This window comes from Salvia miltiorrhiza, chromosome 7, assembly GCF_028751815.1.
Source record: "Salvia miltiorrhiza cultivar Shanhuang (shh) chromosome 7, IMPLAD_Smil_shh, whole genome shotgun sequence".
NCBI classification, from domain to species: Eukaryota; Viridiplantae; Streptophyta; class Magnoliopsida; order Lamiales; family Lamiaceae; genus Salvia; species Salvia miltiorrhiza.
In genome coordinates this window covers 29060361-29080945 of record NC_080393.1, presented here as the reverse complement: position 1 = coordinate 29080945, position 20585 = coordinate 29060361, and the positions used below count along the sequence as shown (strand labels likewise).

The window sequence follows — 20585 nt, the reverse complement described above, 5'->3', positions numbered from 1 at the left end:
TTGCTTCAACTTGTTTGGGATTTGCCTTGACGATAGAACCAGTTTGGGTGGCAAGTTTCTGGATGCCGAAGGCAACGAGTTGAAGCACCTCGTAGTATGCCGACTTTTCCGACGAGGATTCCACCTTCTTTCCCTTGCCTTTATCGTGCTTCGTCGCTTTCTGGCCTTGGGCCTCGTCGTGATACTTGGCTCCAAAAATATTATAGTGGTCTCTCCTTTGGAGCCCTTTGACTTCTTGGAGGAGTGTACATCCTCGCCCTGAGATGCGAATTTCTGACATTCGCGCCAGATCATCCAAGCTTTGAATTGCTTGAATTGAGAGCCATTGAGAGAAAGGGGCGAACCCCATCATCGAGTTGGTAGTAGGCACACCCGAACCTTGAGTATAATTCTTGAAATAATCATCGAAATCACGATTCATTTCTTGAACTAATTTAGAGAGAATAAATTGAAATAAAAATTGAGAGAATAGATTGAGATATGAAGAGAGAATTGTGTTGGTCGGATGTAAAAATAATTGTGAGAAAGATGTAGTGTATGCAGAGAAAGGAAAGGGAAAAAAAATTAAAGGCAAGAAAGGGACGTTGGGAGGCAACGGTAAAAACAAAAAAAAAAATTAAAAGAGTTTTAAATTGAACTCATTGCACCAATTTTTCTTATGCGTTTTTTTCTTTGTATGATATTCATATGGTATGCCACATAAATATATTCCGCTTGTTCGCGATGTGTTTAACCACACTACTTTATGGACCATTATTGTTAAATCATCAATATCTTAGTTTAAATTTGATGTACGGGCTACTTAATTAGGACAAAATATAAGAAATCAGGAGGGGGGGGGGGGGGATTAATTTATAATAATAATAATAATCGTTCATTTATTGTTCCGCAAAAATATAATAGTATTTCTTAAAAAGAAAAGTAATACCTTCAAAAAAGAAAAGGATTAGTAATCTATTAACCATCAAATATATTTCTCTTATTTTAGAATTAAATTTTCTTTAGGTGATTAGACGTTGACAAATTTAGTACTCTTCACTAAATCTTTCTTTTGTTGTATGTAATAATCTAACTTATTTAAATTAATTTTTAGATGCTCAGCTCCTTTTGGTCTAGTAGTTGGGATTGTAACTTTTCAAGTTTGATTTCTGTCATATAAATATAAATCATTAATTTCAAGTTGCGTAGTTATGTGTTCAACTCAATGTGTTGTTGGTGTTTAGTTGATTTTTCTGTCAATTCAGTGACAAATATTGATTTAATCCATGACTGTGATAGTAATATAAATTGTATTTATTACTCCTCACAATTCTTTTCTTCTCAAAATCGCACTTTCTACAATTTTTCTGACATGATAGTGTTTTCAAAGGATCTACAATAACACCTTTAGAGAAAACATTTATAATTAACGAAACACAACTATTCTTTCAATGCATATTTTTTTCATCGGACTAAGAACATGTCTTATTTTAAAAATCTTATCAATTTTTAAAGTTCATAAGACATTGTTTTAAAAAAAATTATACTCCCTCCCCCTCACAAAAATATAAATATTTTTCTATTTTGGGCGTTTCACAAAAACATGAACATTTTTATTTTGGGACACTATCCCACCACAATCTCTTTACTTTTCATCTCTACTTTTCATAAAGTGGGACTCATTTTCCACTTACAATATATTTTTATTTAATATTTCTTAAAACTCGTACCACTTACAAATGTTCATGTTTTTGTGAGACGGATGGAGTAAGATATTTCAAAAGCTTATAAGATGTAAGATGTACTTTCTTAAAAACTTATAAGTTGTCAAAGTGTTTAAATAATTGAACTTATAAGCTAGAGAGAGAATTTTTAATTAAAGAGAGATGAAATTATAATGATATATGACAAAAATAAAAAATCATAGTTGAATTATTTTTGTAAAATGAGTGTTGCTTATAAGATAATGAGAAAATAAGTTGGGGTAAAGGAATTTATTTTTTGGGAAGCTCATAAGCTCTTTGAGCTTATTCTTACATCTTAGAGCATCCATTATGGGGGTTGTGCAAGGCGATGCGCACCAGGCCCACGTGCACCCCCTCGGTTGCCACACCCTCTCTCCATACGCGACGGCCATGTGATTGAGCACGTGTATAACACGACCCAATTAGATTTTTTTAGGCATTAAAATTTTAAAAAAATGAAAATTTCAGAAACTGTTATTTTGCGTTTGGCAGCGTTTTTTGACAGAGAGAGTCGTTTCCAAATGGCTATTTTGTTTTTTTTCTTTTCTTTTCTTTATTGCTTCTATAACTTGGAGAGCTTTCCTATTCAATTTTTAACACAATTATATCTCTTCTTCTTCATCTTCTTTCTATCTTTTATATATATTTTTTGTGGTAAAAAATTGGATGATAGTTGGGGAAAATATTGGAGCAATCACCCCCAAAATCCTTCTCCCGGCAATGCAAATTCACTTCGGCCAAGCATTCTCGCCATTCACTCAAGATTCAAACGCCTTTCAAACAATGGGTATTGAGGGAATCAATTTGAACGCCCAATTTGCGGCGACGACCGAGTCCGATGTGGAGGTGATAGCATCTATGCCGGTGACCACCAAGGTAAGAGGTGGCTACACTTCGACGAGAGACGACATCCGTGTGTTGTTTGTATGCGGAGGCCACATGCCACTCCATCAAAGGCTCCGAGCAAAAAAGAGCCAACTATCGTGGCGATATCGTCAACAAGTACAATGCTCAACGGTCCCAATGCACGATTCCGCCCGACGTGAAACAAATAAAGTCGCACTTTCAACGCATGCAAAAGGAGGTTATCTCCCATAGATTGTAGTTATTTTTTATGTTTTTTTTTTAATTTGAAGTAATTTAGGACTTTATTTTTATTGTAATGCAATTTTTATTTTCAATCAATGATGGGTTAATTTTTAATTTTAATGAAATTTAAGTTGTTAAATTTAAAGTTAATTTTAATTAAAAATAATATTAAAATTAAATACAAAATAAAAATTTAAGAGTTGGGTGTTGGTTATCCCATAGTGGAGGGTGGACGGTGGGCTCTTAAATGGTGGGGACTTGACGGTTGTCCCCACGGACCAACATGAGTCTTTTCTAGCGTATTTTGTCCTCACATGCACGCTCATCGAAAAACTTCTCAGGGGGTCACCCATCCTGAAATTGCTTTAAGTCAAGCATGCTTAACCTTGGAGTTTCTTCCATGTGGGCACCAGAAAAGAAGATGCATCTTATTGATATGAGTAGCCCAATAAAATCTTTTAAGCTCTCCTTGAATATGTTGTCTCGTTCCAACATATTCTCGGAATCCCTTTCGTTCGGGTGTGTTCCGGTTCATCCCTGCGCCCCTCCGCTTGGAAGTCTTAATCGAAGCCGCTCCCTGCGTCCCTCCGCTTGGAAGTCTTAATTGGAGCCGCTCTTTATCCATGCCTCTTTTCACCGGCGATCACTCCGCATTTCGTTCCCGGGTGTCATAGGCCCACCGGCTTCTGCTTGGTTCGTCCCTGAACCACACCATATTGGGAGATGTTCGACTCTGATACCACCTGTAACAGCCTGACTCCAAACTTGACGGATATCCCCACAGACCAACACGAATTTTTTATAGCGTGTTTTGTCCTCACTCGCACGCTCCCCGAGAAACTTCCTAGGGGGTCACCCATCTTGGAATTGCTCCAAGTCAATGACGCTTAACCTTGGAGTTTCTTCCATGTGGGCACCAAAAAAAGAAGATGCATCTTGTTGATATGAGTAGCCCAATCAAATCCTTTAAGCTCTCCTTGAATATGTTGTCCTGTTCCAACATATTCTCGGAATTCCTCTCGTTCGGGTGTGTTCCGGTTCATCCCTGCATCCCTCCGCTTGGAAGTCTTAATCAGAGTCGTTCCTTGTCTGTGCCTTTTTGCACCGGCGATCACTCCAAATTTCGTCCGCAAGCGTCACACTTATTTTACCAAATATTTTAAATGAACTTATAAGCTCTTAAACGCTTATAAGCTCAACCAAACACCCTCTAAATGGAACCTGAAAGAAAGAGTATTTTGGTCCAAGACAGATACATTGATTATTAAATAAAATATTTTAATTCTATGAAGACACGAGTCAAACTAATAGCACCCAAAAATGTAAACTTTTTAACTCGTATTTCAAACAGTTCTTTTTAAGAGCAGGTCTACCCTCAATAGGTATATCAGTCGAGTCAGCTCATCGGACTCCAGACTATTTTTATCGAATTATTGAATTATTTGAATCGGGCTAATCGAATTGAAATTTTTGGATTAGAAACATTTAACCCTAACTCTACACGTTCGGGTTTCGGGCTAACCCATCTCATCGAGTTAGTCGAGCTCGAAAATTTATTTTAAAAAAAAATAATTAATATATTTTTCTTTTGACAATATTATATTTGTAACAGACAAATACACGTATAAATAGGTGATGTTTCAACATCGACTTACATAATTAACTAATATGCAACTCTTAGAAGTTGTATAAAGATACAACATTTTTTGTTAAATAATTATAATTTTTTAATGTTTACATCTAAATATTTTTTATTAAGTATTAGATTAAAAATACAGAGAAGTGAAATAATAAGTATTAACTTTCTAATATTGAATCAAACTACATTTCACAAACTTTTGGAAAAAATATCTTATTATACTAATTTTCAGAAGTATAGTAATGAAATTGAAAATTAAATAACAAGAAAAATTTCATGTAATCAGGTGAACACATTATTTTCGAGTCATCTCTATAGAGTTTCAAGTTATTTTCGGGCCAACCCTATTGGGTGTCGGACTATTCGGTTACGGAATGTTCGAGTTGTAATTTTATGGGATTGAAAATTTTTCAGTCCTACCCCTCTCTAATTGGCTGGCTAATCGGTTTCAATTCACATGTTTCAAGCTGGATTGACATCCCTAATCCTCAGGAAAACCTCACCATGCAGTCTGGTTGAAACTTATGCCCGCAATCGCCCTGCCGCGCCTGCTCCAACCCATCTCTTTTTTCTTTCCTAGCCTACTTTATCAAGTTATCATACGTAAATGATAATTTTATTAACACTGAATGACACTTTAAATCAATAACAAACAACAATTGTCATTTTACTTCACAAACTAGTACGCCCGTCCGTGCGATGCACGGCAAGCATCAAAATTAAAAGATAAATATAAATAAATTAATAAATAAATATAAATATAAAAGAGAATAAAAATATAAGCAAATGTCAAACATGTTTTAAAAATAAAATAAAATAATCAACATCAATTACTCAATGAAAACTCAATTTTGAATACGTAAATTTTCAATTTTATATAAATTGTAATGATAATTATAGGTTTTAAATAACTGAAAATTATTTGATAAAATTAGTATTACTTATTATTATTACTATTATTATAGAGTATTACACATCATAATAAATAAATAAATCTTTTCATACACAAACATAAATAAAAAAATTATATTTGAAATTATATTTTTAATATGTAACTAATTATTCATCTAAGAATTTATATTAAAATTAATACAAAAAAATTATTTTACAGAGTTATATAATAAACCAATATATTTTCCTTCACCTTTCTTAGATTCTAAACTATTAAAATTAAAAAAATATGGTATCTACTTATTTTCCCTTTTAGAACACAAAAATAAAAATAAATACATATATAGAAAAAAAAATTAGTAGAAAAAAGTAAACATTTCATTAAGGAGGGAGGGTTAAAAAAATGATTAAAGAGAGTAGAGAGGAAAGATAAAAAAAATATTTTAAAGTTTTAAGTTACCATAATTTATTTATTTTACATTTATTTTTTATAATTTTGAAATTTTAAAATTTCTTAAAATTTTTATTAAATCGTAGCAAAAAAAAAAAGTTACAAATATATCTATGAAATCATACTTAAACATGTTATGCACAAAAAAAAAGATAATAAAACCGAGAAACAAAAGACAATAAAAAATATTTAAATGAAAAGAAAATAAGTAAATGATAAAATGAACTAAAATAAGAGAGATGAGAGAGAAGACAATTTAATTAGAAACTTTAAATTTCAATATTTTTATTATCTTAAATCTATATTATATCTATTATATATCAAATTAAAGCTAATCTCATGATTTTTAATTTGATATGTATATTAAATATTTTATTGTTATTACTCAAATTAAACGATTTTCAAAAGAAAGAAAGAAAAAAGTGAAAAACAATAAAAGAAAATAAGAAAAGAAGTTTAACTTGGAAAAAAGAAAACTGCTCCTACACCTAATTAAAAGTGAATTGATTGAATTAAAATATACTTTAATAACTGAAATTTAAAAAAAATAACTGAAATTTTAAATTATGGCGGTAGAAAATAGCCGTTAAACTGCTCTTTTATATAATATATAGATGATATTATTTTATAAAAATAAATGATACTTTGTATAAAAATAAATGATATTTTACAAATGACACTTTAATGCCTACAAATAACCATTTTAATAACAAAATATAACAAATTTCTTAAATGTAAATGATACTTGGTAACTGATATTCTTTTATAAAAGCAAAATAATAATTCGTATAAAATTAAATGATACTTTAAAAATGACATTTTTCATTAAAAAATATTTTTTTTAAATGCAAATGATACTTTGCAAATAATATTTTTTATAAAAATAAATGATCCTTTATATAAAAATAAATAATACTTCCCCCATCCCACTTCAAGTGTCCAGTTTCTTTTCGGCATAGTAATTTATGAAAATGTTAATTAGATTATTAAGTGGTGTAGTGAAGAGTGGAAAAGGTGAGCCTCAAAAATTCTCACTTTTTGGGACTAACTTTTTTCATAAAGGGAAACATGACATTTGAAGTGGGAACCCAAAAATAAAAACAAGATGAAGGGTCTAGTACTTTAATGCATATAAATACTCTTTTCGTCTCATTATAAGTGGCACAAATTTTTGGGCACGCGAATTAAAAAAAGTTGTAAATTGATTAAAGATGACGGGTCTACACCTTTTCAAATATTAATTTTGGTCATTTATGGAACATGTAACTGATAACGGGATAACTCAAAATAGAAAACATGTCACTGCTAAATGAGAGTGAGTGGAGTAAAGGCGCAATTTTATTATGAGTAGAAAATTTACAAAAAATATAATGAATACATTTTATGTAGACGAAAGAAAATGACAAACTGAATATATTTTATGAGGACGGATGAAATATTTTACTCTGGTGAGGAGCAATATGTGCAGAATAGGGAGAGAGTACAAATCAGAGGAATCATTTTCGCCAGAGGAGCCGTATGGGTCAGAAGAATCATTCTTACCAGAGGGATTTCATCCATCAGAGGAATGGCTCTTGCCAGAGGAATCGCGTTCTTCAGAGAAGTCACCCTCACCAGGGGAACCACCTTCGTCAGAGGAGTCATCCGCGCCAGAGAAGACGCTTTTGTCAGAGGAGACGCCTTTGCCAGAGACGACGTGTTTGCCAGAAGAGTCATCTCCACCAGAGATTACATCGACAGAGAAGACGCTTTTGCCAGAGGAGACATTTTTTACCAGAGGAGTTGTTAAATGCGCGGGAAGGTCTCCCGCGTATTATCGAAATTACCAGCGTACCCTTCCACCACGCAAGACGCATGCACCGAAGATGTTTTTACTATTTTACCCCTCCGCTTGTAAATCTATAAATAGGGCCCGAGCTCGTGTATTATGACTTACGCTCTCTCATATTTTCGAATACAATAGTTGTTTTCTTTCTCGTGCAAGGTTTCCGATCAGCTACTTTTACTCTTTCCAGCCTTCTCGACTAGGTAGAATTTTATGTTTTCCCTTTATAGATTTAGGTGTTGGTTACGTTAAACACCAACTGGCGCCGTCTGTGGGAAGGCTACTGAATTAAGACGTGAGGTTACGGTCGCCGGCGTACGCAGATCTGTAAATCCAATCGGATTTGCGGGCGTCGGCACCGATCGGTCCGATAATCCGGACATCCAGCTGTTTTTAATCGGTTAATTGTGTTTTCTGGGTTAATATGTCGTTAATTTTCTATGATCTGCGTTGATTTATGTTTTGAGTGCATGGGGAAAGGTGGCGATGGGCATAAAACACGAATCGGGGGAAATTTACGTTTATTTACCGTCTGTTTGGAGTAGTTGTCTGCGAATAAGGGGTTTCCTTGCCGAATTGACGTTTTCTCCACCGATTTAATGTTTTGCATGAGGAAATCATGGTTTGATGCTCTATTGTGACTAATCAGTCGTTTCCTTACGGATCCCTGATATTTTGGGTTTATGCTGCTTGTATGTGGGTGTTTTGCGTGTTAATGTGACAACTGTGGGTGATCTTCGTGTTTTCTCCGATAATCTTAGATTTGTGCTCATGATTTGTCGAATTTTACCCTGTTTCCGGTGAACCGTGTGGTTATTACTGTTAATTCATGGGTTTGCATCGATAGTACGTCGATTAGTACTTTGCTTCTGTTGTGCTTGGTTTCGCGTTGTTAATCCGCGGGTTTTCTTCGTTTGAGGTTGATAATTACCGTTACTTCCTTTGCCTGGGTGATAAATCTTGGTTCTATATCGTTGGATCGGGGTTGATAATCTGTTTTTGTTACGTTGGTTCTGTGCCGGGGGTTTATAGACGTTTTTCGTTTAAGGGAGGGGGTTTATGGGTGTTTTCCATGTTTTTCGTGGTTGATCTTCGATTTCGATGATTGAATTGGAAGTTCTGTTCTGTTCCTGATATATTGGGGTTTCTTGCTGTGGATCTATGGGTTTTGTGGCTAGTCTTCGATTTCAAGGGTATTTATTGTCGTTGATGCAAGGGATTTACCTCAATAATATGATAATTAAACACTTTGTCTTAGTTGTGGTGAGATTCATATTGTTGTTTTGTGGACGATCTTCACTTATGGGAAACTATTATTCATGTTCTCCATGTTTTCCTTGACTAATCTTCGTATTATGGTAGTATTTTACATAATTCTTTTTGTTATCATGTTTAATGAATCGTGCTAACATGTCTTCTGGTGGTTGCTCTGTTTGTACTTATCTCTGGGTATCTCGCGTCTGCTGGATTTTACTGAGGGCTCTGTTTTTCTCAATCTATACTCTGGGTTTATTTTCCAGAGTGTAGAATTACTCGGAACTTTTTAACGGTCTTTGTACCGGTGCTCGGGATTCTTTATTGGATTTCTTATATTGGGACTCCCATCGGTAACGGAGGGTTTGTTCTTTTGTCCTTGGGACTTTTCTCACTTTGCTTACATGTAGGTACTATGGGATCGTCAGATGCTCACCGCAACCTGGAGAAAGAGTTCGACTCCGCTGCTCTCACCACTGAGGTGCCTGCCTCCTTGTTCACTGGCCTACAAGGCAATGCTGCCTTCGCTGCACCACCAGGGTTTCAGGCTATCTCCGCCACTCCGTTGACAGGGCTGAATGCAAGTCTCCAGAGATCTGCTCTGGTAACTCCGGGATCTGATATGCCAAGCTTAACTCCCGCGCCTGGAGCGGGACAGCTTACGTTTGGGTCAATGGAACAGATGATGGCGTTGCTCCACTATTCTGCTGTGCGTCAGGCACTAGGAACTTCCATGCTGTCCACTGTTCCCACTGTAGCTCCACTGGGGGGAGCGGCTACTCTGCAGGGTACTGAGGCCCCACCTCCCGCTGCCCAGGAGGTAAACACTTTGGCAATCAACAAACAGGTGGTGATGCCCTTGGAGGTGCAAGGGGATCCCGTTGACAGGGAAGTGGAAAGAAGACCAGAGGGGAGCCGTGTCAGGCTCAATAGCGTTGTTAGAAAGGAGAGGGTTGACGAGTCTGATAGTTAATCCGTCTCTCTTGTGTTCGAAGAAGAGAGACCAAAGGAGAAGGCACGGTTGAAAAACCAAGTATCCCAGCTGAAACATCAACTCCAGGATCTGGAGGAATCTCTGAGGGAGAAATCCCGGAGAGACGACAGAGGTCAAAGATCAGAGAGGTCGAACAGAGGGGAGCGTTCGTACAGGGTAGAGAAGTCCCACCGTCAAGAGAAATCCCGATATACGGAAAGATCAGAGGAGAGGGAGCCAGAGTATTCCTCTGGCAGACATGAATATAGAACTCACAAGCGCCACGCTCATGACACACCCAGGGACAGAAGGGAGCAGGGGAGGCAAAAGGGGGACAAGAGTCACTACTACAAAATTACACATACATAACACTTCATACATAACGGTTTTTTTTAAAAACCGTTATGTATGAGCGCATTTTTTGAAAAGATAACGGTTTTGACAAAAAACCGTTATCTATGTACTGTTGTCCATGGAAATAGATAACGGTTTTAGTGAATCCGTTATGTATGAGCGTTATCTATTAGTTGCATACATAACGGTATTACCAAACCGTTAAGCCAACCGTTATGTATGAGCGTTTTTTTATAACGGTTGTTTTAACCGTTATATATGAACGTCTCAAAACTGTTATGTATTATATTTATTTTTAAATTTAATAATATTATAAAAATAAAACCCTAAATCCCTTCCTTTACCCCCTACTCTCTCTCTCTCTCGTCCTTCATCTCCCCAGCTTTCTCTCTCTCTCAACTCCGGCCATAGAAGCACGCCTTCCCTCTGTCCTCTGCGGCCGCAGCAACGATAGCCACCAAGCTCGTCGCATTTCCCTCGTCTCCCTCTCAATCCCCTCTCTCTCTGACTCAACCATAGAGCACGCACGCACACCACACCGCGCCTGAAAATCCTAGATCTATAATCTACAGCCATCTCCCCGTCGATTCCTGTCGACCGCACGGCGGGAAGGCCGCCGCCGTCGCGCCCTAGCTTCAATTTCCGGCAGCGACGCCTTCGCCGGGACCTCCTGTCCCTGGTTGAACAGCAGAGCCTCCGACGCCAAAAGTAGGAACCCTAATCGGGTCAACCCGAAACGTGACTACGGTGAAATGGAGTCCAGATCCGAATGCAGCCAGAACACCAAGTCAGGTGGTGCTGGAGCGATGCTCTGGATGACATGTGTTTTTCTAAATCTGAAGCTTGGCGATTGCCTTACCAGGTGTTCTCTTGTGAATTCTGATTTTACCGCTTCCTATTTCTTTCATTTTTGTTCCAATTTTTCTCGATGTTGTTGTACTGTGTGTAATATGTGAAGAAATATTGCCAGTGTGCTCAATTTTAGGATTCATTGATGGTTTCTTGGCATCCTGTGGTTCGAGATTGAGACTTCAGATTTAGTATTGGCCTAGATTTTTTCTACTGATTGTGGAATATGGATGAATGTTTTCGGTTCATAGGACTTATGTTTGGGTAAATGTTAGTTGTAGATTTATAGGCATTTTTGAAGTGCAAAGATTCAATCTTGAAGAGAATCTCATTAAATTCTGACTTTGAAATCAATAAAATTGATATGGATGATATAAAGATTTGATTTGATCTTGAAGAGATATTTTTTTATGTCTATGTATTTCCTCAAGTTTTTTCTTTCCTTTTTGCCGCTGATGTTACTTGTTTCTGTCAATTCTAACCACAGATCACCACACAAAGCTATATGGTTTGGGCCCTGGTTGGATCTTCGGCCGCCTTATTGTACGTCATCTTTGCTTACGTTTTCAATTTCTTCTATGGATGATTCGCGGTTGCTATACAGATTCCTAATAATATATTGCGTTATAGTACTTCATCTTACTGCAAATGCTTTTTTTGGAGCACAAATTTGTTAGGTTCGTTGTTTTTAAAACTGACAGTTCCATTTTCTTCTTGTTTGAGTCTTTCTACTTTGACGGCTTACAAAGAAAAGAACACTGCCTATTGCATAGATTTGATTTCCAATGAACTTACCAATTCTCACTGGTGTGTTCGGGATTTTCACATTGGTTGCTAATCTCCTCAAAATATCGTTTTCTTTGAGGGCGAAGGGAATGTCTTTCTATTGGATTGTGATTTCTCTGGCATATTTATTTTACCTACATGGAGCCTGGTAATAACTCGATATGTCTGAATAATAGACATGTTTGATGCTTTGAGCTGCTGTAATTGTTCTAGTAACAATTTGCCTTTTCTTTCCTATACTGCAGCATCTTATTTATCTTTGGTATTGCTTCAGCTAACTTTTTCCTTGTAAAGGTTTGTTTCTTTCTTCGCATTAATTGCGGATACATTTTCAACTTACAATCCATCATGCTATCACAGTAAGCTTCTAATGCTTTCATGTTCACCAGATATTTGCTTATGCAGATATTTGGAAGGACAAAATACTTCTTATATGGGCTATGGATCTTTAACCTATCATTTCTTGTGTGTAATCGCATTTATGAGGGATATCGGTTCTCTAGTTTTGGGTAAGGTTTCTTTGGCTTAGATGTCTCTGATATTACCACATCTATTGATTGAATCTCAAGTGCGGAGTGCCTGTACTCATATTAATGTTCTGTTTATCTTGGTGTAGAGAACATTGGGCTTATATTATTTTTGCAGTTGTTTTGCGTATGATAAGCTTTGGTCATGATTACCATTGGACTGATCAATACAGTGGTTCTGATCACAAGGTATGGTTTTAGTATCAATTTTCTGGCATTATAAGCTGCTGAGGTCTTAGTTTCTGGTTGATTGTCTGCTAAATCCACCTTCTCCTTCCCTTCTGTTTGATGCTTTGAGATATTTGACTGAAAATTTTGAATCATAGCGGTTACCTAAATATCAAATGTGGTAGTGTGGTATTTGAACTAAAAAATCTCTTCCACTGATATTTGAATGGACTACGTACATTGATGCTATTTTCCACAGTACTTTCAACACCTTTTGTGATTCAAAAGTCCATGAACTGCTGCTGCAAATCATGAAAGCATGTCTGTTAGGTTAATGTGAAGCCACATGCGGAACTTTTAGGCTCTTAAGGTTAAGGTATAAACATATGATATATGCTGAAGATTTGTCCATTTGATGGCTATCTTCCTGTGTACTACTTTGATGGTACTATCAACTGTAGCTATTAGGGATTTAGGGAAGAACTGCAAACACTATTGGTATTATTACGTATTAGTACTAAAGCGTCATTACTATAAGTGAAGAATAACTAGATGATACTTGTAAATTGTAGTTTCTTGCTAGTTTGGTTTCTTATTAAAATAAAATTGGTTATATAATGCATTACTGTCTTGTTGGGTCCAGCTCTGTTGAAAAAGGTTGAAATTTATTTTAATCTATGTTTTTTTGGATCTTTTTGTCCTTTAAAATTTCTTTTGTTAATTGTAGAAGCATATTCAGCGTTGTGACCATTGTTCAACTGGCAAAACATGCTACCTAGTCTTACAGGTTAGCCCTCGATCTCAATTCTCAACTACCAATTTTTTTTGCAATATTAGTTCAACTTAAACATCTCAACTTTTTTTTTCCTATTGTTTTCTTTTCTTTTTCTGATTGCTGCATTTGTTATTCTTTCCAGGAAAGAAGAGTAACAAATGACAAGTTCTCATTTCCCATATACTTGTGCTATTTGGTTTATGCTCCTCTTTACATTGCTGGACCAATCATTAGCTTCAATGCATTTGCTTCGCAGGTAGGTTATGGAATATGGGTTCACCCTAACTTAAAAAGCCTTTAATTTGCTCAAAAATAGCACTAAATCAATCTATGTTTTTATACATTACATTCCAGTTGAATATTTTACTTGAATATCCTTTTTTTTTTACTTGTCTGCATTGGAGTCCAGGTTACATAGTGATTTGTATTTTATATTGATTTGTCATTAAAAGGTTCATTCATACAATTCTCCCCATTGTTAACCAGAAGAGTAGATCGTGGATACTCAAAATGCCCTTTTAGATTTAAGCAGCATCTTCACAACAAAACTTGAGAGAGGTTGTTGAGCTGCTGAAACTCATCAAAGTTGGAGCATGAAGGTGCTTCTGTGAAGTTTTTTTTTTTTTTTTTTTTTTTTTTTTTGAGTTAGGCTCAAAACATTATGTATGAAGGTTTTGGATGATAATGTATGAATGTTTTGTATTATATATAATATATGTTATTGATGATTTTATCATTTTATTGTTTATAAGTTGTTTATTTATTTCTTGAGATAAATAACATAAAATTTTAAAAAAAATATTAAATATTAAATAATAAAGATAACGGTTAAAACCGTTATAAAAAGTACAAAAAACTGTTAACTATGATGAAAAAAAATAAATATATCTCTAATACATAACGGTAAAAATATTAAAACATAACGGTTCCTACCGTTACGTATGTCTTACAAAGATAACGGCTTAAATCGTTATAAAAAGTACAAAAAACTGTTAACTATGATGGTAAAAAACAAAAAAAAAATCTAATACATAACGGTAAAATCTTAATACATAACGGTGAAAAACCGTTATGTATAACTATTATAGATAACGGTTATGTACCGTTACGTATGAGCATCGTACCGTTATCTATACTATTATACATAACGGTAAAAAAACCGTTATGTATGACTGTATCATAGATATCACCACTATACTTATCGGTTTTTTGGGGTCATAGATAACGGATTTTATCCGTTATCTATGAGCGTTTTTGTAGTAGTGAGTGCTAGGATTTCACGATATCATCCCATCAACAACCGTAGTCCTTTCTCTGATGATATTCTGGCAGATACCCTACCCAGAAGCTACAAGCCCATCTCGTTAGATTACGATGGCACTACCGATCCGGAGGTACATCTCAATCGGTTCGAGGGATTGGTCATGTTGCACATGTATACTGAGGGCATTAAGTGCCGGATCTTCTCCACTACTCTTATCGGACCGGCTCAGTTATGGTTTGGGACGCTGCCCCCAAATTCCATTCATTCTTTCGACGAATTACAGACTCGGTTTCTGCGTCAGTTCGCGAGTTCGCGGAGGGTAGGGAAGTCAGCCCTTTCGTTGATGGATATTAAGCAGGAGCAGGGAGAAACACTACGGGAGTACACAGAAAGGTTTAACCTTGCCGCTCTGGAGGTGCCAGAGGCAGAATCGCAAATTAAAAACTGCGCCTATGTCAGAGGACTCAGGCCGGGGATCTTTTTTGACGAATTACAAATTCGACCAGCAAGGGATTTTGATGACATCATGGCAAGGTTGCCAGGTTATCTACAGTTGGAGGACGCCAAAATGGCAAGGAAGGTGGAAAATGAAAAACATAGGGTCAAGAAAGCCGAGGAAGCACCGGAACGACAGAGACACCAAGATAGGGCCCCGTTCCGAGGGTTGCCTCCGAGGATACTACCACCCCAGGGTGGAATGCCACCCCAACAACAGCGCACTGTGAATGAGGTGACGCGGTTCACCGAGTACACGCCCCTGAATAAACCACAGGACGAAATCTTTCACTTGATAAAGGATCAGCCGTTCTTTCGGGCACCAGGAACCTACCGGACTGGGCCACCACAGGAGGGGCCTAATAATAAGTTGTGTGAGTATCACAATTCTTTCGGGCATTACACAAAATACTGTGGGCATCTTAAGCACCAACTGGAGCTGCTGGTGCGTCAGGGATACCTCGACCAGTTCATTGACAGAGGAAATGAGGGTCAGAGACGGAATGATCAGAGGGATCAAAGAGATCAGAGGGATCAGCGAGATCAGAGGGATCAAAGGAATAACCGTGATCACCGACAAGAGCAGGGAAACAACAGGGATCGCAGAGCGGATGATAACCGCGATAATCGCAGAGAGGGGGCAGACAGGCAAGCGCCTCCCCCTCCCCCGTATAGAAGGGAAGTTCACATGATTTGTGGAGAGAACGGGTTGCCCACATCAAATAGGGCTAAAAAGCAAGTCGTCAGGGCAGTTAAAACAGGGTATTATCCTAAAAGGGTCATGGAGGTCACCAGCGCGGCAGAGGAGCCGGCGATTACTTTTGGGACAGAGGATATACGCACACTAATGTACCCGCATGATGATGCGCTGGTCATAACGGCAGACATCGCCGGTTGCATTATCCACCGTATTTTTGTGGATTCGGGCAGTGCTGTAAACATCTTATATAAGGAATGTCTTCAAAATATGGGAATTGAAGCTCGTATCGAGCCGACAAATGCCCCTCTGTTCGGGTTCGGGGGAGAGTTCTGTTTTTTCAGCCACCAACGGGAGCCGGTGTACTTTCTCAAAAGGACTGACTCCCCCGACTGAGGGCGTTACAACCAGGATAAGGGGGCAGCTGATGCCAAAGGAGCAGGAGATCTAGGGCTGGAAAAGAGAGCAGTTTGGGGCGGCGGAAAAGAAATGAGGAAATTATAACCTAGATCGCGAAAAGGGGAGGATATATATAGAGGCAGTATGGGGCTTACGAAATGGGCTAAGGGGTAATGGGCCCGCACGAACTTATGGGCCGGAAAAGGGAGTAAGAAATAATTGGGCCAACATGTTCATAACAGAGTATTGCACATGTTACCAGAGGGGGGAGTAGGGTGTATACCCGTAGGTCCTAATTTTTAAATTCAAAAATTGTTTCTCAGCAAGACTAGGGCAAACCAGAGGAATTAAGTTCCGACAGAGCAGAGGGATCACGCTTCACCAGAACAGAGGGCGTTCCTGACAATCGTAAGCCGCGAAAGTTGGTTGCACCCTCTCTGGGTCTTCCATGCTCCGCGCAGAGTGTTCAAGTTTGGATGGGAAGCAGCTTCGAGAGGAAGCAGCTTGGATGGGAAGCAGCTTGGATGAGAAGCGCAAAATCACTGACAAAGAAATTAACCAAACCCTCGTAAGAGGAGGCGGTGAAATCCCTATCATAAAGGTCAACCAAATCCTCGTAAGAGGAGGCGGTGAAACCTCTACCAGAAGGGTCATCAAAATCCTCACCAGAGGAGTCATCAGAATCCTCGCCAGAGGAGTCATCAGAATCCTCGCCAGAGGAGTCATCAGAATCCTCGCCAGAGGAGTCATCAGAATCCTCGCCAGATGAGTCATCAAAATCCTCGCCAGAGAAGTCCTCAGAATCTTTACCAGAGGGGTCAACAAAATCCTCGTCAGAGGAGTCGTTAAAATCCTCGCCAGAGGAGTCGTCAAAATCCCCGCCAGAGGAGCCATCAGAGGCCGCGACAGAGAAGTCATCAGAATCCTCGCCAGAGGAATCATCCAAACCCTCGCCAGAAGAGTCAACGGAATCCTCATAGCAGAAATTAAAGCAACTCCAAGGGAGGGGATCAGAGAAGCATCAACAACAATCATAACAAGTCAACTCAAATCAACAGGGGAAAGACGAAAATATAAACCCCACCTCAACAAGCAGCGAAAACAACACAAATAACAGAGATAAAAGAAGCAAGGATGGGAAAGAAATTTCATTAAAGCATGCCCAAGAAGCAAAGATGTACATCAAAAACCGGCGGTAAGTGTTCAGTTGGTACAAATTAAAGAGTTACAAAATTTTCTTTTGATAAAGTCAGGAGAGAAAGGGGGAACATCAAGAGGGAGGAACAGAAGCAGCTTGAGCAACAGCAGAGGAGACAGGAGCAGAGGCAGATGAAACTGGGGGAGGAACACCACTGGCAGAAGCATGGCCAGAAACGGCTTTCTCTGTGAACACGGGCAACATGCCTGCTTCCTTCACTAGGGGAAGACGAGTCCCCAAATCCAACAGCTTCACAGCCTCCTGCACATATAGGTTCTCATCTCGATACAGCTCAAACAGCTGGTCCACCGCGGCAGAGGAGGAGGCAGAGTCAGAGAAAGCTGAGGGTGCCAAGTCAGAAGGCAGGGGAGGCTCCATGCTGAATTGAGAAAATGTCCGGGTGCTCTTGCCAGTAGGATCCCGCAGCCGGTTCACAAAGCGTACTAGGGAAGCAGAGAAAGCAGGCATGTACATGGGCGCGGAGGGCAATGAGTCAGATCCAATCCCAAAGGTAAAATAGGGAATGGCCTTCTCCAGCACTGGGTACCACCATTCCGGTTTCCTCGGAGAATTCGCAGGGATCCCCATCAATGCATTTATCTCCTCATCCTTGAGGTTATCCATCAAGGCTCGGAAATTCAAGGAAGCAAGTTGCTCCGGGGTAGCTTTCGCCATCTCCAAGGTTTTTGAGGCCGTATGTTCTATCACGTAAGCAAAGAGGGGCCCAAAATCCTCCAGGTATTCGGGAGTCTTTTTGAAAGCCCCCAGAGTGCCTTCCAGCATTAACCCTAGGAAGTGTTGACCTTGCGGAGACAGGAAATACTCCAGGCGCTGATCTCGTACCCCCAGGATATAAGCGCGATTCTGAGCTTCTGCAGATGTCTTTTTCCAGTCGCGCCTGGCTCCTTTGTAGGCCTGCTCATACTCCGCCTTGAACCTGGCAAGGCTCGCATGGCTTTCTTTAGTTGTTCTGGTCAATTCAGAAACCAGAGAGGACTTCTCTACTTCTGCTTGAGCTAGCCGGGCCTTCAAATCAGTAATCTCCGCTTCAGCTTTACTCAGGCGTTCCACCACCCCAGCGACAGCATCATCACGCTTGGCAACGTCCGCTTGTTCCTTCTCTCTCTCTTTCTCTGCCACCTCGTAGTCATGGATGCATTTAACAGCCCCCCACATCCCCGACTCCACCTGCAAGAAAATAAAATGGGTTCCAACAAAACAATAAAAGGTTAGTAATTTAAAATTTTTAACAAAGAGTATAAGATGCAGGATACCTGAAGAGCCAACCGGCAGAGCTGAGTAGCTAAAGCCGGTCGGGACAGCTTCTCCATTTTCTCTTGGTCCTTTGAGTGGACACGAGCTATCAAGGCATCAATCAATTCCTGCCCCGATAAACTCGAAATCGGCCCAGGAACAAGATCCTCTGGTTCATCAGCCGAGGGCACCACAGCTTTGCCCTTACCCTTTCCACCGGCCGAGGGGAGAACCTTAGAACCACCAGCTGACTTCTTAGCTGGCCCCTTGCCCTTGTCCCCAGCAGAGGGGAGAATCTTTATACCACCAGCAGACTTCCTTGCTGGCTCTGAAGATTTGCCGGCCTTTTTCAGGCCCTCCTGTTTCTCCTTCTCACCCACAGAGATTAGGGAGCCCCTCTTCCTTTTCTTCGAAAGCTCAGCAAGGGGGGCACCGGGAGCTGAATCGGGCGAAGGAACCTCATCAGTAATATCCACGATTTGGATATCTTCTTCACAGGTGCCAGCGGCATCACCAGCGCTGGAGCGTCTACCCCTATGAACAAGGGCTCCCGCATCAACTTCCTCCGCGTCAAATGGACGCGAGGCTTCCACATTCCCCTCTGGGATTTCAACTACAGGAGGAATAGGGGTCAGCTTGGCCCCAGTAAGCTGCTCCGAGGGATTTGTCCCGGAAGCAGAACCGCCTGTGCCATGTTCCCCGCTGCCAGCAAGAGAGGGAATGTCGGGCAAATTGTCCCCACACTTGTGCCTCCAAGACATATCTGCAAACCAAAATTTCACATCATTAAAATCAGGGTAACAAAAGCTAATATGTTTTTTAATGTATATTTTGTACCTATTGATTTCTCTGGGTATAGGGGAAATAGACCATTGTATGCCAGAGATGAATTATTCTCAGCAAGGTACCTACAGTCTAGGGGCTGGGCCTTGTTCATAGCGTTAAGGTGGGCTATAATACTCTGGTCACGGGTAGAAGGGACCTCGGGAGAGGCCGGTTTATAAGTAGTGCGAAGCTTATGCCATTCCAGCTCCAAAACGTGATAATCGCGCCAGGTGCCGAAAAGGGTGCGCACATAACAATAATGCTTCAGGAAGCCCTTATCGAAAGAATTCAAAGAGGAGAGAAAGGTAGTAGGATGTTTTGGATGAGCTGCAAAGCTATACAGGGGACTGCCCTGCATGCGAAGGGTCTGGGTCTGACAGAACAGTTTTGCGGTGTCCCCAACACCGTGAGCCCGGCACAAAACATGGAAGGCATATAGCCTTCGGATAGCAGAAGGGGCGACTTGGAAGAAAGGGATGTGAAAATAATTACAAACATCGACCAGCAAGGTAGGAGGAGGGAGCCTTAAACCAGCATCTATCTGGGCTTTCCAAACAACTATCACCTTGGGATGGCGAAGGCTTTCGGGAGGCGTTGAATCCTTAGAGAAGGCCTCGAACCTTAAACCTTCAGGACGCCTACATTTGCTTCTCAATTTTTCCACCTCCGCGACACTAAGACGGGATGGAGGAACACTTTTGGGGGGTTGGGGGGTCTTCTTCCCCTTTTTCTTAGGTGGAGGGGGAGGGGGCGCAGTTTGAGATTCGTCAGAAACAGAGGGGGAAGGAAGATTTTCGAGATCTTGCTGCGAGGGGGAGGAAGATGAAGGGTCTCGGACAGAAGGCGAAGGCGAGCGAGAGGGTTGAGGGGTGGAGGTGCAGGCCATGATGGGAAATGCCAATCCTAGGGTTTCTAACACGCTCAATCAGAGCACCAACAGTTATACCACTACGCTACGATTAAACACAAAATTGCAGTGAAGAGGATGCGCGAGTTACCTAGGCCAGAGAAAGATGGACGGTAAAACCTGGAGCGGAAGGGTCGCGGGAGGATGCCGGAACAGTGAGGAAATCGCCGGAAAATGCAGAAAAATCGTTCGGAAAGCTTGGAGAAGAAGAATAGTGAAAAGTGGGAGTTCGAATCGACTA

At 39.7% G+C, this 20585-nt stretch overlaps 1 protein-coding gene across 5 annotated transcripts; it reads left to right on the top strand.

Moving 5' to 3' along the window:
* Nucleotides 1-10550: 10550 nt before the first annotated feature.
* Nucleotides 10551-13974, top strand: LOC130995882 (membrane-bound O-acyltransferase gup1-like). Of its 5 annotated transcripts, none has more exons than XM_057921366.1 (7): nucleotides 10551-11062; nucleotides 11537-11592; nucleotides 12081-12129; nucleotides 12241-12344; nucleotides 12452-12551; nucleotides 13258-13317; nucleotides 13448-13974. In XM_057921366.1, exons 1-7 carry the CDS (start codon nucleotides 10970-10972, stop codon nucleotides 13604-13606), a joined length of 621 nt encoding a protein of 206 aa, XP_057777349.1. In that variant the 5' UTR covers nucleotides 10551-10969; the 3' UTR covers nucleotides 13607-13974. The 5 variants fall into 5 exon arrangements, with proteins under 5 accessions (XP_057777349.1, XP_057777351.1, XP_057777350.1 ...); XM_057921368.1 differs by lacking the exons at nucleotides 10551-11062; nucleotides 11537-11592 and adding an exon at nucleotides 11599-11983 and having other exon boundaries at nucleotides 13448-13561; nucleotides 13795-13960; XM_057921367.1 differs by lacking the exons at nucleotides 10551-11062; nucleotides 11537-11592 and adding an exon at nucleotides 11599-11983 and having other exon boundaries at nucleotides 13448-13561; nucleotides 13792-13958.
* The last annotated feature ends 6611 nt before the right edge of the window (nucleotides 13975-20585 follow it).

Bases quoted from the DNA above. Each gene is read 5' to 3' on its own strand.
- LOC130995882 (XM_057921366.1), top strand. From the start codon at position 10,970: ATGCAGCCAGAACACCAAGTCAGGTGGTGCTGGAGCGATGCTCTGGAT. The intron at 11,593-12,080 runs GTACGTCATCTT...CCTATACTGCAG, and splicing joins GGATCTTCGGCCGCCTTATT to CATCTTATTTATCTTTGGTA. The intron at 12,552-13,257 runs GTATGGTTTTAG...TGTTAATTGTAG, and splicing joins ACAGTGGTTCTGATCACAAG to AAGCATATTCAGCGTTGTGA.